Source organism: Haliotis cracherodii, unplaced genomic scaffold, assembly GCF_022045235.1.
Source record: "Haliotis cracherodii isolate W230 unplaced genomic scaffold, xgHalCrac1.p SCAF_9, whole genome shotgun sequence".
Classification (NCBI taxonomy): domain Eukaryota; kingdom Metazoa; phylum Mollusca; class Gastropoda; order Lepetellida; family Haliotidae; genus Haliotis; species Haliotis cracherodii.
The window spans coordinates 8829781-8846731 of NW_027266343.1; the positions used below are offsets into that span (position 1 = coordinate 8829781).

Consider the following 16951-nt stretch of genomic DNA (forward strand, 5'->3'; position numbering starts at 1 on the left):
ACTGCAGCCTTCTGCATTACTCAGATTGTCAGAAGGCCGCGGGTACACTCCCAATGTCAGTCAACAGATTGGGAGGTACCAAACCTAAGTCACCGAGAACAATGGGGAGTCGGCGCTACTTGGTGATGCAAGCCATCTGACTATGCTTTTTAAAGTATTCTGAATAAGTCATACAGTCCGTAAGAGTTGTTTCGTGTTAAACTTTATAGGTTGCATGATTAGAAAACATATTCTGCCAAAAAAGTAACATAACAATATGAACATTTAATTTTTTGTTTTTTTATTACGTGTTTGAATCGTTATCTATCGTGAAGCTGTCCGATTTTCGATCACAAACGTTGATACTACTTACTTTCGTTTATCCGACATACTCGTTAATCCGACATAATCATATGCAACCATCGATGTCGGATTAACGGGACTTGACTGTATATGATACACGTGGTGAATTACGTGAAGCTGACAAGATTGAGTTACATACATGGTGATCACTTTAACTTTTCAGTCCAGTTCAGTGTAACCTCACCCATTTTTTTAACAATGGGTATAATCTCTTTTCAGTGCTATCTGTCCTGATACTGAAATAGTTCGAGGAAGCACATTTTAAACCTCATGGAACAGAACAGTTATCTTGCCTCTTCATAAGAGTGGGAACAGAGAGGACGCAAATAGTAAGTGAGTGAGTGAGTTGGGTTTTACGCCGCTTTTAACAGTATTCCAGTTATATCACGGCGTGTCAGCTTAATGTGGGAGGAAAGCCCGAAGTGATGCAGGTCTCAGACGTTTACCACTTCGGTGAAACCCACGAGCACGGGTATTGTGCTGACAACCCTAGAAACATAATTGGGGCGAACCGGGATTCGAACCCACAATCATAGGTTTCTGGCGTGCCCAAGGGACGCAACTCTGCATAGCAAATCGCGACGCCTTAGACGACTGGTCCACCCGTGCCCCCTAGGAGGCAAATAATTATAGTGGCATGACACTGTGAAGTGTGCTTCGTAAATTATACATTTATTCTTATTGAATGACTTGTGCCCTGGTCAAATGCATATGATTAAACTGAAGGATCCCAGGGTAGTTTTCGCAAACGTTATAGCCCCGTTGATAATATGTATATTTTGCAAGCAATTATCAACAGTATTTATCCACGAGGTGGAAAAAATGTATGCTGTGTTTGTTGATTTTCAAAAGACTTTGGTTTTGTAAATAGTTCCAAATTATGAGGTGTTCTAAAGAATAGAGGTGTTTCGCACGGCAGGAGTATTGTTGTGCGGCGTCAGGCAAAACATATTCACTTTTTTTTATGCAAATTTTGTGAATGGCGAGTGCTACCGGTTGAGCAGGATATGCTTACCCTTTTCGCGAACACCTGGTGTCATCACTGATTTTCAGTGGTCAATTTTGGTATAGTTTACACAGCTGTTTTGCCCTTTACGCCAAATGGAATCTTTTTCGGCAGATAATCTAGACCTTTGTATTATCCTGCATTGACCATTTATATTTCAAAGATGTTAAATGCCTTGCAATTAGTTTAAGACTCCTTGAAAGGATGTGTAAGATAATAATAATCTTCTTTCAGATGTTTTTGAATGTCCACTGTGTGTGAGACAAGGCTGCGTATTGAGCCCGTGTTTGTCTTCCATGTTTATAAATGGTTAGCTCATTCTGTTAAATCCTCTTTTTTGCATGGTATACACCTTTATCCTGACTCAGTCCAACTGTTTCTCTTTCCCTTGTGTGACTCTGTATATGGTTCCCAAGGCCATATCAATGCACAAGGACAGTTTTGTATTGATTACCATTGAACTGTACATCTTGTAAATGATTTTTTTTAAAGTGTGACTTTTTTAAATAGGGATATTTTATCTAAACACGAACAGTGGACTCACAGAGGTTCGAATATTGAAAATATTCCATATTACAATATATTTCAGACATTTCGAAGACATTGACATGGTCGAATCATAAAATAAATGCGTCACTTCAAACCAATAAAGTCGTTAATGTTATATAATTGAGTCACTGTTTATTAAAAAATCTATCACATTAGGTCTTTGAAAGGCACTTTTAAGTTGAAATAACATGAATACATGACATTGTTTATGGATGGTTTAAGCTGTCTAATAAATGGGATGCTACAAATGCAAATGCATGCTACAAATGCGTGAAGGGTTTTTGCAGGTTTCGGCTATGTATGGTAGCAACAATTTAAACATATTACTTGAGCTTTACCTCAGTACTTGTACAGCAATATACAGTCAAGACTGACGCGATGTACTCCTCCTAAAAGCGTACACTTTAAACAATCCGTTTGCTCGGAATTATACCTTAAAGTTATAACAGTTTAAACTTTTTTTTTAGCCCTGGCTCATTTTGAATGTCGTTCACACCAATTAGAAATAAAAAAAACAGGAAGGTATGTTCAGCAACCAAGAGAAATAACATGTCTTACCCTCTCTTTCAAATTTGACATATTTTTATATGCGTAATGTGCTGATGGACTCCTCACATTTCTTGAATAAACTTCTGTAAGGAATGACATAATTTACTGTCCATTGTTGTCGTCGACCAATAAGTCCAGATCAATAAATAACAACGCCGACACACATTTAACATAGACCGGCCATCGTTGTGTAATACGTTGACAACCCGTCATGGTGCAGACACATTTACAATTGATGACCGTAAGTGGACCCGTGCATTTAACCGTCTGTCTTACTATAAAAGGTTGACGTTTTGGTACAGACTTCACTTTCCGATTCGGACTCTCCTGGCAAACCTATTCTGATCTGTAGAAAAGTAAGTATTCTTGTGTCCAGTTTAATGTCGTCATCGCTTATATTAATTTCATTTCGTGTTCACATGAAGAAGATATGTGGTATATGAAACAGGATCCTTCTCGTGGATTATCCATGTGCACATATATAATTGTTTTCACAATTCTACCCGCTCTTGTCATGACATATCATTCCGTTTTCTTTAACATCTTAATATGCAGTGATAAGGAATGTTAGCACTGTCATGTTATTTCAATCCATTCTTCAAAGAACAATACTTTAGACCACTGGATGCTTCATAATCTACTTTAATTCGTTTCAAATTTCAGGAAGATATATTATAACAATTGGACGTTTCTGGGTGATTATTATTTCATTCGGACAAAGGCGATATTAAAACGTTTTGAGTTGTCAAAGTCAGTGTGTTAGGGAAAATGCATGCGTAACAAACATATTTGGTAGGCATGCCTCTTAGTGTCTTTTCACTTGCATTTGTAAATCATCGTCAAAAAATAAATCATGTCAATTAGTATTTTACGGTTTCAATTAATACATGTGCCTTTTCTCTTACTTCCCAGATTCTAATAAACCATGAAGGTCCTTGCTGTCACCATTGTCTGCCTTGTTGCCATAACAACAACACACGGTTTTGGAATTGGTTTCCCTCCTTTCGGTGGGATCGGTATGCCCCCTTTCGGCTTTGGAATTCCCCATTTCGGCCTTGGAATTCCCCCCTTCGGTCATGGAATTGCCCCCTTCGGTCTTGGAATTTCCCCTTACGGTCTTGGTGTTTCCCCTCTTGGTCTCGGCTCAGGGCTCCTCAACAAAGGACTAGTTCAGCCAGGATTACAGGGCGCCGGTGCCATTCAAACCAATGGTAATGGTAAGTGCATTGTTGCAATGCGATAGAGTGAATGAGTGAGTGAGTGAGTGAGTGAGTCAGTCAGTAAGTGAGTGAGTATGGTTTTACGCCGATTTTAGCAATATGGCGGGGGACAGCAGTAATGGGCTTCATACATTTTACCCATGTCGGGAATCGAACCTGGGTCTTTAACGCTTTAACCACTTAGCTACCCGACCGTCCCGCAATGTGATAGAACCACTAACAGTAAATGAGAACACGGACAACCTTGCTGATGTCTTCCGATGCTTATGCAATTTAATTAAAATGAACACGCAATAAACCAGAAAAAAGACTACAGTGTTGATGTGTTTGTACAAGAGGTATTACGTATCGTGTCAAAAGTCAGATCATTGTATTGTGTCTCCTGCAGGTCCTGTGTATGTTGATCTCGACGCTAATGCTGCTGCTGCTGCTGCTCCCACGACTATTGCCGCTACTGCTCAAACAGGATCTGCTGCCTATGTCCCCGCTTACATGGCACTCTAAATGAACAAGGAACAGGGTCATAGTTCGGGATGGAACAAAATCAGTGCTATCCGTTCTGGTTCAGACAGTTTTGCATTGAAAGTGTTGGTGTCAGATTCTGTCAGTATTACTTCACGCAGCTGTCTTCAAAGTTGACATGTTTTGCACCCTAAACAAAGGTGTTTGGGATGTAATCGCTTATATGTATAACTGTTAATAAATATCCTTACAGTATATTCATGTGTTGTATGTTCAATTATTTCCAATCTATACATGTCCAGTACACTACACGGTAACACACGTCCATCATGCTATTTTCACTCGGAGATATAGATATATATCGGACTTAACAACTGACTTGCCTTTGCATGTGTTCGTGACGGGTGCCACCAGTGGGGCAGGATACGCTCACCTTTTCACGAACACCTGGTATCATCACTAGTTGATAGTGATTCATAAACATATTCTCATTATAAAGTTGGCATCGTACTGTCGACTCTGCTTTTTGCAGAGATTTCTATTGGGTATGGAAAGTGTTTTGTCGCTTCACTTTATCCCTTTGCTGAAACTGTTCGATTAGTTCATTCTTTCACGCTTTCATAAGTTTGATAAACGGAAACAAGAAAGGATACCTTGTAATGTTGGTTTAGTCGTTGAAAACAAACTTCTCACATGTATCATAAACTACATAAACGTGTCATACAATAAGAAATGTTAGGTGTATTAAATCGTCTGCTGACTGATCTACTGAGAAAATGGCCGTATAAAGGGAATCAGTCAATGTAATCAAAATGAAAATACACGAATGCTGAATGCACTTTTTGCAGTGTTATATGAAATATAGGTGTAGTTGTGGGGGAGATGAATGGTTTGGGACAGCAACATAAACTGACACTATAGAGCACATATTTGTGGCGTCGAACTGCAAAATGGGCTTAAAAGTTGTAGCCGTTGAGTGATATACATTGAAAGAAACCCGTCATGTTATACAGATTAAAATACACGATAATCATCAACCATCTTTATCTTGGAGAAGTCATATAGCTGCAATAGTTCTGAGTGCGGTGTTACAAACAAACAAAATTGAATCAGTTGTGATGCTGACATGTCAAAGCACGGGACAGGTAAAATTGTTCCACCCGGTCCGATATATTGGATCAACTTTTGGCCTGCAGACTTGTCAATTCCAAAGCTCAAAAATATCTGTATACAGAGATATATATTACTGGATCCAGCAAATGTACTCACCGAATCCATGTCTCAAAGATTAACCATAGTTATACAACCAAGGAAGCATTGCCTTTATATTCACAGAAAGTATTTGTGACAAGTGGAATTAAGACACCGTTCATTCTCAAAAACTTAAAATATTTGCTTGAATGTGTTGAAATGTCGGAAAATTATTATTAATTACATTAATAATTTAAGCAAACTTAAGGGGAAATTTCATTTTTTCACCCATGGCGAATTTGTCACTAAATGTGATGACAATATGTATAGTTACAACTCTATTATCAAAGGTTCAGGGCAATTTGTGAGAAATGTCACCTGAAGTTAACTGATAAAACAATGTGTGAAATCCTGTTTTTCCTCAAAGACAACATCTTTGGGAGCTTTAGAAATAGGATATGCAGGAATGATGTACATGTATTCATCCCCATGGACACTAATTATGCTCCCCTCTCAGCTGATTTGTTTCTTTATCCATATGAATTGCATTGTCAGAATCTAAACAAGGACATTTGGTCAAGAGGTATAATCTAAGCTGCAGGTATATCGATGATCTGATATCGTTAAATAAAGATCAATAATGGCAGGATACTTTCACCTTTTCGCCATCCCCTGGCATCATCACTAATTGATAGTGACTCATAAACACATGCTTATTAAAGGGTCAAAACCGTAAAATAAACTTTGCTTTCAGCAGATATTTCTTATGATTATGATGAAGTTTTAGTCGCTTTAATTTTAAGTATTTACCTGCACTAGAAATTGTAGATTTATACACCTACGTATACCTCCATGTTTTGCACTAGTCTACTAATTTCGAAATAACGACAGCCGTAATTCATATGTACAAACACTCTTCCAAAAAAAGAAACGCACAGGTAGTATGTAGTTGATTAAAGCTGACTACGAGAACGAGATACTGATTTCAGCGCAACCTTGTGCCCTTATGTGACATGACAATGAACAGTTTTCAATGCCTTTGTACAACGATAACATGTGACTATCGAGCTCCTTAATTTCATATTTGCATCTATGAGAATATTAAATTAAATATATCGACTTCATATCGACAATGCATTTACTAAAAATCTACCTGTGCGTTTCTTTTTTTTGAAGAGTGTATATACAAACATACACAAGCTTGGCGATCACGTGTCTCCGTGTGTTAAAGCTGATAACCTTATCCTTTACGTTTATGTATGTTCTACACAGTACGTTGCCCATTTTCAGTCCAGACTTCAGCATTGTAATATAACCTTATGTACCTCAACAAAAACAGGGTGCACGGGTGGCCCAGTCGTCTTAGGCGCCGCAATTTGCTATCTAGAGTTGCGTCCCTTTTGCATGTCAGATAACTATGATTGTCGGTTCGAATCCCGGTTTGGCCCGATTATGTTTCTAGGGTTGTCAGCACCATACCCGTGCTCGTGGGTTTCACCGAAGTGGTAAACGTCTGAGACCTGCATCACTTGGGGCTTTCTTCCCACATTAAGCTGACACGCCGCGATATAACTGGAATACTGTTAAAAGCGGCGTTAAACCCAAATCACTCACTCACTCAACCAAAACAGTGTATCTGTAGCGGTAATAGTAACTGGTACATTAATACACTTCATAACATTTCGACATTCATTTTTGTATGAGTTTTATGCAGAATGTACACAGACACCTTTCTGTATCTGTGTATACATAATACAAATTTAGAAAAACAACTAAACATACAGTTTGACTCTTGGTATGTATTTTCATTATGACCCAAGAAATAAGAATAATATCTGGATAGTGTATGATGCACATATTGAGTAAAGCTGATAACATTGAATGACATAAATGGGTTGTCACTTAAACTATTCAGACTACAATATAGTGTTACCCAACCCATTTCTTTTACCAATGGGCATAACCACTTTACGACCGCTTTCATTGCCAACTGTCCTCTTAATTGAAACTCAATGTGATAATGGGGATATGTGTGACCAATCCACTTTAGACAGGTAAGATTGGCAGTTAAGCAGAAAAGGAAATATTGTAGAGTAAAAACGAATTAAAAATCTCCATTGCTAAGTTCTACAAGTTCTCATCTGATCTAATAGTACCATATACAAACTTATGTGTAACAATTTATTTGAGAAAGCACATTTTTAAATCTCTTAGAACTTAGGAGTTATCATTCATAAGAGTGGGGATAAACAAAATCCAAATAATTATGGAGTCAAATAGCAGCCAAGTGTATTCAGTACATTATATACGTCTGTGCTCAACAATACTGGTGTTCTGGTCAAATGCATATGCTGTTGATAATATATTTATTTTGCAAGTAATTATCCTACGGCATTTGTTTAGGAAGAAGGTAAGGTTTATGCTGCATATGTTGATTTTTCAAAAGCCTCAAATCATAGTGTGTTTTAAAGAATTATAGTGTTTTTTTTGCAAGGATATTACATGCTTTACAATCTGTTTAAAACGCCTTGAAATTAGAAGATAAACAAACTGTGTTTTCAATGTTCAGCTTAGTTAACTGTAGATTTAACCGTGTTAAATTTAATTTGAAAACATAAGCGCAACGTGAGTTTTCAAATAGCACATTTAGTGCAGGAGAATGCGACCGATATCGAACTATAGTTTTAACCATAGAAAACGTATTCTGCTAGTGCCTGAAAGTAGATATGTGAATAGGTGTTATAATATGATGTTTCATACATCAGAAAATGGGAAATGTGATTAATTGGGCTTCAAAAGTTAGCAAAAAAATCTTTTTCTGCCTGATTTGACTATGTATGTGAACAACAATCTAAGCATAATACTTTTCACATATTATTAATTATCTTGTATTTTTATTTCGTGTGAAGGTTATATATGGTAAATTGTAGGGTGATGGGCTCCTTCCGGGTATTGAAACCAATAGTTATACCTTTTGTAAATAATCCGTTTGCTCGGAATTGTATGTTAAGGTTATAAAAGTTTCCAAATTTAAAGTAGCTCAGGTTCGTTTTAAATGTAGTTCACACCAATTGAAAATAAAAACAAGAGGATCTAACGGCAGCCAAGACAACTGCGAGTACGTGAACTGTGTTGTTGTTACACTACCGAAGATAAGGTTCTCTTTGCTATGATTTGGAATGCATTAGGGCAACATATATTCGTCAAAATTTACCCATCTTGTTGTATGTAATAAGCGAATGTCTTCCTGTGATACACGTACAATTAGAAATCTTACAATGCAATGTAAATTGTATTTAAAATAACATGAATTACTCTCTCTATCCCTCTCTCTCTCTTTATCTCTCTCTCTCTCCACAATTTGTCATGTATTCACCCTATATGTGTAATGAGCTGATGAATTCCTCACATTTCTTGAATCAACGTCTGTAAGGAATGACAGAATTTACTGTCCATTGTTGCCGTCAATCAATGAGTCCTTGTCAATAAATAACAACACTATCACACAGCTAACATAGACTGGCCATGATTGTATAATACATTGACAACTCGTCATAGTGCAGACACATTTACAATTTATGACCGTAAGTGGACCGGTGCATATAACCGTCTGTCTTAGTATAAAAGGTTGACGTTTTGATGCAGACTTCACTTTCCGATTCGGACTCTCGTGGTAAACCTATTCTGATCCTTAGAAAAGTAAGTATTCATGTGTGCAGTTTAATGTCGCCATTGCATATATTAATTTCATTTCGTGTTCACATGAAGTACTTGCATGGTATATGGAACCGGATCCTTCTCACGGATTATCCATGTGCACGAATATAATTATTTACATAATTCTTACCGCTCTGTTCATGACGGAATACATATTATTGCATTTTCTTAAACATCTTAATATGCAGTGATGGGAATGTTAGCATTATCATGTTATTCCAATCCAATGCTAAAAGAACAATAATTCAGATCACTGGATGCTTCATAATCTACTTTACATTCGATTCAAATTACAAGAAGATAAAAATAAATATTATAACGATTTTGACGTTTCTGGGTGATTGTTATTTCATTCGGACAAAGGCGATATTTCAACTTATGAGTTGTCAAAGTCAGTGTGTTTGTGAATATACAAACGTGTTTGATAACATGTAAATATGCGTTTACAATTTAGGATGGAGTTGAATATAAAGCTGCTTTTTGTTCATATAGTTTTAGTTCTCAGTGAAGAAAGCTAAAATTGTTTACAGTATGTCCTTCATTTGCATTACATTTTGTAAATCATCGTCAACAAAGAAATGACGTCAAAAAGTATTTCACGGTTTCAATTAACACATGTACATTTTCTCTTACTTCCCAGATTCTAATAAACCATGAAGGTACTTGCTGTCACCATTGTCTGCCTTGTTGCCATAACAAGAACGCACGGTTTTGGAATTGGTTTCCCTCCTTTCGGTGGGATCGGCATTCCTCATTTCGGTGGGATCGGCATTCCCCACTTCGGCCTTGGAATTCACCCCTTCGGTCTTGGGATTCCTCCTCTCGGACATGGAATTTCCCCTTACGGATTTGGTGTTTCCCCTTACGGACTTGGTGTTTCCCCTCTTGGTCTCGGCTCAGGGCTCCCCAACCAAGGATTAGTCCATCCAGGGTTACAGGGCGCTGGTGCCATTCAATCCAATGGTAATGGTAAGTGAATTATTGCACTTTGATAGAACCGTTAACAGTAAATGAGAACACGGACAACCTTGCTGATGTTTTTCAAGGTTTATTATCAAGTAATACATCTCCTATTTATTTATTTTCTATTCTAAAGATTCTGGTTCTGGTACGATCTCGATGTCTTTATAAATTTACAGAAATGAACATACAGTAAATAAGAAACATGGCTTAATAGTCAGTTCATTTTATTTTATCTCGATGCTTATACAATTGATACAAAAGAAACCAGCAGTAGATCAGAAACATGACTACAGTGTTGATGTGTTTGTACAAAAATGCATTAGGTATCGTGTCAAAGTCAGTTTATTGTCTTTTGTCTCCTGCAGGTCCTGTGTATGTTGATCTCGACGCTAATGCTGCTGCTGCCCCCTCTGCTGCTGCTCCCACGACTATTGCAGCAACTGCTGTTGCTCCGATAGGACCTGCTGCATATGACCCCACCTACATGATACTCTAAATGAATAGAAACAGTGTCTTAGTTCGGGTATTCAAAATCAAGGCTATCCATTCTGGTTCAGCCAGTTTTGCATTGATAGTATTGGTGTCAGATACTGTCAGTATTCCTTCAAGCAGTTGTGTCTTCAAAGTTGACATGATTTCCATTCTAAACAAAGATGTTTGGGATGTAATCGCTTATATGTATAACTGTTAATAAATATCCTTACAGTATATTTATGTGTTGTATGTTCAATGATTTCCAATCCATACATGACCAGTACACTACACGGAAACACACGTCTATCATGATGATTTCACTCGGAGATATAGATATATATCGGACTTAACAACTGACTTGCCTTTGCATGTGTTTGTGACGGGTGCCACCAGTGGGACAGGAAACGCTCACCTTTTCGCGGACACTTGGTATCATTACTATTTGATAGTGATTCATAAACATATTCTCATGATATAGTTGGCATCGTACTGTCGACTCTGCTTTATGCAGAGATTTCTATTGGGTATGGAAAGAGTTTTGTCACTTCATTTTTTTCCCTTTGGTGAAACCCACGAGCACGGAGGTGGTGCAGACAATTCAGAAACAAATTGGAGTAAGAGATCATGATTGAATATATAACATAATGTAATTATATTAAAGAACTTGCTTAACTTTCATTTTAATCCCTGTGTTTATATTTATTCCTCTTGCATGTAATTTGATTCCTGTTCGCAAACTCTTTCTGTAAGACTTGTACGTTTGATTAGTTCATTCATTCACGCTTTCATAAGTTTGATAAACGGAAACAAGAAAGCATGTCTTGTGATGTTGGTTTAGTCGTTGAATAAAAACTGCTTAGATGTATCATAAACTACATAAACGTGTCATACAATAGGAAATGCTAGGTGTATTAAATCGTCTGCTGACTGATCTACTGAGAAAATGGCCGTATAAAGGGAATCAGTCAATGTAATCAAAATGAAAATACACGAATGCTGAATGCACTTTTTGCAGTGTTATATGAAATATAGCTGTAGTTGTGGGGGAGATGAATGGTTTGGGACAGCAACATAAACTGACACTATAGAGCACATATATGTGGCGTCAAACTGCAAAATGGGCTTAAAAGTTGTAGCCGTTGAATGATCTACATTGAAAGAAACCCGTCTTGCTATACAGATTAAAATACACAATAATCATCAACCATCTTTATCTTGGAGAAGTCATATAGCTGCAATAGTTCTGAGTGCGGTGTTACAAACAAACAAAATTGAATCAGTTGTGATGCTGACTTGTCAAAGCACGGGACAGGTAAAATTGTTCCACCCGGTCCGATATATGGGATCAACTTTTGGCCTGCAGACTTGTCAATTTATCTTTCGTACTGGATTCCAAAGCTCAAAAATATCTGTATACAGAGATATATATTACTGGATCCAGCAAATGTACTCACCGAATCCATGTCTCAAAGATTAACCATAGTTCTTAATACAATCAAGGAAGCATTGCCTTTATATTCACAGAAAGTATTTGTGACAAGTGCAATTATGACACCGTTCATTCTCAAAAACTTAAAATATTTGCTTGAATGTGTTGCAATCTCGGAAAATTATTATTAATTACATTAATAATTTAAGCAAACTTAAGGGGAAATTTCATTTTTTCACCCATGGCGAATTTGTCACTAAATGTGATGACAATATGTATAGTTACAACTTTATTATCAAAGGTTCAGGGCAATTTGTGAGAAATGTCACCTGAAGTTAACTGATAAAACAATGTGTGAAATCCAGGTTTTCCTCAAAGACAACATCTTTGGGAGCTTTAGAAATAGGATATGCAGGAATGATGTACATGTATTCATCCCCATGGACACTAATTATGCTCCCCTCTCAACTGATTTGTTTCTTTATGCATATGAATTGCATTGTCAGAATCTAAACAAGGGCATTTGGTCAAGAGGTATAATCTAAGCTGCAGGTATATCGATGATCTGATATCGTTCAATAAAGATCAATAATGGCAGGATACTTTCACCTTTTCGCCATCCCCTGGCATCATCACTAATCAATAGTTTCTCATAAACACATACTTATTAAAGGGTCAAAACCGTAAAATAAACTTTGCATTCAGCAGATATGTCTTATGATTATGATGAAGTTATAGTCAATTCAATTTTAAGTATTTACCCGCACTAGAAATTGTAGATTTATACACCTACGTATACCTCCATATTTTGCACTAGTCTACTAATTTCGAAATAACGACAGTCGTAATTCATATATACAAACACTCTTCAAAAAAAAAGAAACGCACAGGTAGTATGTAGTTCATTGAAGCTGACTACGAGAACGAGATACTGAGTTTATCGCAACCTTGTGCCCTTATGTGACATGACAATGAACAGTTTTCAATGCCTTTGTACAACGACAACATGTGACTATCGAGCTCCAAAATTTCATATTTGCATCTATGAGAATATTAAATTAAATATATCGACTTCATTAGGTACAATGCAATTACTAAAAATCTACCTGTGCGTTTCTTTTTTTGAAGAGTGTATACACACAAACACACACACACACACACATGTACACAGATTCACAGACAATTCAAAACGCGTTGGCATTGATACCTGATTTTCTTCCAACTATGTATTAGTCGTAAAAACTGCTTGTTTTTGCGATTCGCTATCTAGAGTTGCGCCCTTTTGCACGCCAGAAACCTATGATTGTTGGTTCGAATCCCGTTCGCCCTCATTATGTTTCTAGGTTTGTCAGCAAGATACCCGTGCTCGTGGGTTTCACCGAAGTGGTAAACGTTTGAGACCTGCATCACTTCGGGCTTTCCTCACACATGAAGCTGACACGCCGCGATATAACTGGAATACTGTTAAAAGCGGTGTTAAACCCAAATAACTCACTCACTCAACCAAAACAATGTATCTGTAACGGTAATAGGTAACTGGTACATTAATACACTTCGTAACATTTCGACATTCATTTTTGTATGAGTTTTATGCAGAATGTACACAGACACCTTTCTGTATCTGTGTATACATAATACAAATTTAGAAAAAAACACTAAACATACAGTTTGACTCTTGGTATGTATTTTTATTATGACCCAAGAAATAAGAATAATATCTGGATAGTGTATGATGAGTAAAGTTGATAACATTGAATGACATAAATGGGTTGTCACTTAAACTATTCACACTCCAATACAGTGTTACCCGACCCATTTCTGTTACCAATGGGTATAACCACTTTACAACCGCTTTCATTGCCAACTGTCCTCTTAATTGAAACTCAGTGTGATAATGGTGATATGTGTGATCAGTCCACTTTAAACAGGTAAGATTGGCAATTAAGCAGAAAGAGAAATATTGTAGAATAAAAACGAATTAAAAATCTCCATTGCTAAGTTCTACAAGTTCTCATCTGATCTAATAGTACCATACACTAACTTATGTTTAACAATTTATCTGAGAAAGCACATTTTTAAATCTCTTAGAACTTAGGAGTTATCATTCCTAAGAGTGGGGATAAACAAAATCCAAATAATTATGGAGTCAAATAGCAGCTAAGTGTATTCAGTACATTATATACGTCTGTGCTCAACAAGACTGGTGTTCTGGTCAAATGCATATGCTGTTGATAATATATTTATTTTGCAAGTAATTATCCAACGGCATTTGTCTTAGAAGAGGGTAAGGTTTATGCTGCATATGTTGATTTTTCAAAAGCCTCAAATCATGGTGTGTTTTAAAGAATTATAGTGGTTTTTTTGCAAGGATATTACATGCTTTGCAATCTATTTAAAACGCCTTGAAATTAGAAGATGAACAAACTGTGTTTTCAATGTTCACCTTAGTTAACTGTAGATTTAACCGTGTTAAATTTAATTTGGAAACAAACGCTCAACGTGAGTTTTCAAAAAGCACATTTAGCGCAGGAGAATGCGACCGATATCGAACTATAATTTTATCCATAGAAAACGTGTTTCAAAGTATCGCTGCAGTATTCTGCGAGTGCCTGAAAGTAGATATGTGAATAGGTGTTATAATATGATGTTTCATACATCAGAAAATGGGAAATGTGATTAATTGGGCTTCAAAAGTTAGCAAAAATGTCTTTTTCTGCCTGATTTGACTATGTATGTGAACAACAATTTAAGCATAATACTTTTCACATATTATTAATTATCTTGTATTTTTATTTCGTGTGAAGGTAATATATATGGTAAATTGTAGGGTGATGGGCTCCTTCCGGGTATTGAAACCAATAGTTATACCTTTTGTAAACAATCCGTTTGCACGGAATTGTATTTTGAGGCTATAACAGTTTCCAAATTTAAAGTAGCTCAGGCTCGTTTTAAATGTAGTTCACACCAATTAAAAATAATAACAAGAGGATCTAACGGCAGCCAAGACAACTGCAAGTACGTGAACTATGTTGTTGTTACACTACCGAAGATAAGGTTCTCTTTGCTATGATTTGGAATGCATTAGAGCAACATATATTCGTCACAATGTACCCATCTTGTTGTATATAAAAGGGAATGTCTTCCTGTGATACACGTACAATTAGAAGTTTTACAATTTACGTACATCATACAGTGTAAATTGTTTTGAAAATAACATGAATTACTCTCTCCCTCTCTCTTTATCTCTCTCTCTCTATCTCTCTCTCTCTCTCTCTCTCTCTTTCTCTTTCATGTATTCACCCTATATGTGTAATGAGCTGATGAATTCCTCACATTTCTTGAATCAACGTCTGTAAGGAATGACAGAATTTAATGACAACTGTTGCCGTCAATCAATGAGTCCTTGTCAATAAATACTATCACACAGCTAACATAGACTGGCCATCGTTGTATAATACGTTGACAACTCGTCATAGTGCAGACACATTTACAATTTATGACCGTAAGTGGACCGGTGCATATGACCGTCTGTCTAAGTATAAAAGGTTGACGTTTTGATGCTGACTTCACTTTCCGATTCGGACTCTCCTCGTAGACCTATTCTGATCTGTAGAAAAGTAAGTATTCTTGTGTGCAGTTTAATGTCGTCATCGCATATATTAATTTCATTTCATGTTCACATGAAGTACTTGCATGGTATATGGAACCGGATCCTTCTCACGGATTATCCATGTGCACGAATATAATTATTTACATAATTCTTACCGCTCTGTTTATGACGGAATACATATTATTGCATTTTCTTAAACATCTTAATATGCAGTGATGGGAACAAGTGGACGTTTCTGGGTGATTGTTATTTCATTCGGACAAAGGCGATATTACAACGTTTTGAGTTGTCAAAGTCAGTGTGTATGTGAATATACAAACGTGTTTGATAACATGTAAATATGCGTTTAAAATTTAGGATGGAGTTGAATATAAAGTGGCCTTTGTTAATATAGTTTTAGTTCTCAGTGAAGAAAGCTAAAATTGTTTACAGTATATCCTTCATTTGAATTTGTAAATCATCGTCAACAAAGAAATGACGTCAATAAATATTTCACTGTTTCAATTAACACATATACATTTTCTCTTACTTCCCAGATTCTAATAAACCATGAAGGTACTTGCTGTCACCATTGTCTGCCTTGTTGCCATAACAAGAACGCACGGTTTTGGAATTGGTTTCCCTCCTTTCGGTGGGATCGGCATTCCTCCTTTCGGCCTAGGGATTCCCCACTTCGGCCTTGGAATTCCCCCCTTTGGTCTTGGAATTCACCCCTTCGGTCTTGGGATTCCTCCTCTCGGACATGGAATTTCCCCTTACGGACTTGGTGTTTCCCCTCTTGGTCTTGGCTCAGGGCTCCCCAACCAAGGATTAGTCCATCCAGGGTTACAGGGCGCTGGTGCCATTCAATCCAATGGTAATGGTAAGTGCATTATTGCATTGTGATAGAAACGCTAACAGTTAATGAGAACACGGACAACCTTGCTGATGTGTTTCAAGGTTTATTATCAAGTAATACATCTCCTATTTATTTATTTTCTATTCTACAGATTCTGGTTCTGGTACGATCTCGATGTCTTTATAAATTTACAGAAATGAACATACAGTAAATAAGAAACATGGCTTAATAGTCAGTTCATTTTATTTTATCTCGATGCTTATGCAATTGATACAAAAGAAACCAGCAGTAGATCAGAAACATGACTACAGTGTTGATGTGTTTGTACAAAAATGCATTAGGTATCGTGTCAAAGTCAGTTTATTGTCTTTTGTCTCCTGCAGGTCCTGTGTATGTTGATCTCGACGCTAATGCTGCTGCTGCCCCCTCTGCTGCTGCTCCCACGACTATTGCCGCAACTGCTGTTGACCCCACCTACATGATACTCTAAATGAATAGAAACAGTGTCTTAGTTCGGGATGAAACAAAAGCAGGGCTATCCATTCTGGTTCAGCCAGTTTTGCATTGATAGTGTTGGTGTCAGATATTATCAGTATTGCTT

General features: G+C 36.9%; 3 protein-coding genes across 3 annotated transcripts; all 3 read left to right on the forward strand.

Annotated features, from left to right (window-relative positions):
- The first annotated feature begins 3371 nt into the window (after positions 1-3371).
- On the forward strand, positions 3372-4170 carry LOC139453269 (postacrosomal sheath WW domain-binding protein-like). Its single transcript, XM_071234904.1, has 2 exons — positions 3372-3663; positions 4055-4170. Exons 1-2 carry the CDS (start codon positions 3372-3374, stop codon positions 4168-4170), a joined length of 408 nt encoding a protein of 135 aa, XP_071091005.1.
- A 5519-nt stretch (positions 4171-9689) lies between these two features.
- Positions 9690-10495, forward strand: LOC139453265 (postacrosomal sheath WW domain-binding protein-like). Its single transcript, XM_071234899.1, has 2 exons — positions 9690-10005; positions 10365-10495. The coding sequence occupies exons 1-2, from the start codon at positions 9690-9692 to the stop codon at positions 10493-10495; spliced, it is 447 nt and encodes a 148-aa protein (XP_071091000.1).
- Positions 10496-16061: 5566 nt separating this feature from the next.
- On the forward strand, positions 16062-16840 carry LOC139451691 (postacrosomal sheath WW domain-binding protein-like). Its single transcript, XM_071233009.1, has 2 exons — positions 16062-16374; positions 16734-16840. The coding sequence occupies exons 1-2, from the start codon at positions 16062-16064 to the stop codon at positions 16838-16840; spliced, it is 420 nt and encodes a 139-aa protein (XP_071089110.1).
- Positions 16841-16951: the final 111 nt, after the last annotated feature.

Excerpts from the sequence above, each read along its gene's own strand:
- LOC139453269 (XM_071234904.1), top strand. The coding sequence starts at position 3,372 with ATGAAGGTCCTTGCTGTCACCATTGTCTGCCTTGTTGCCATAACAACA. Across the intron at positions 3,664-4,054 it reads CATTCAAACCAATGGTAATG|GTCCTGTGTATGTTGATCTC; the intron begins GTAAGTGCATTG and ends TGTCTCCTGCAG.
- LOC139453265 (XM_071234899.1), top strand. The coding sequence starts at position 9,690 with ATGAAGGTACTTGCTGTCACCATTGTCTGCCTTGTTGCCATAACAAGA. Across the intron at positions 10,006-10,364 it reads CATTCAATCCAATGGTAATG|GTCCTGTGTATGTTGATCTC; the intron begins GTAAGTGAATTA and ends TGTCTCCTGCAG.
- LOC139451691 (XM_071233009.1), top strand. The coding sequence starts at position 16,062 with ATGAAGGTACTTGCTGTCACCATTGTCTGCCTTGTTGCCATAACAAGA. Across the intron at positions 16,375-16,733 it reads CATTCAATCCAATGGTAATG|GTCCTGTGTATGTTGATCTC; the intron begins GTAAGTGCATTA and ends TGTCTCCTGCAG.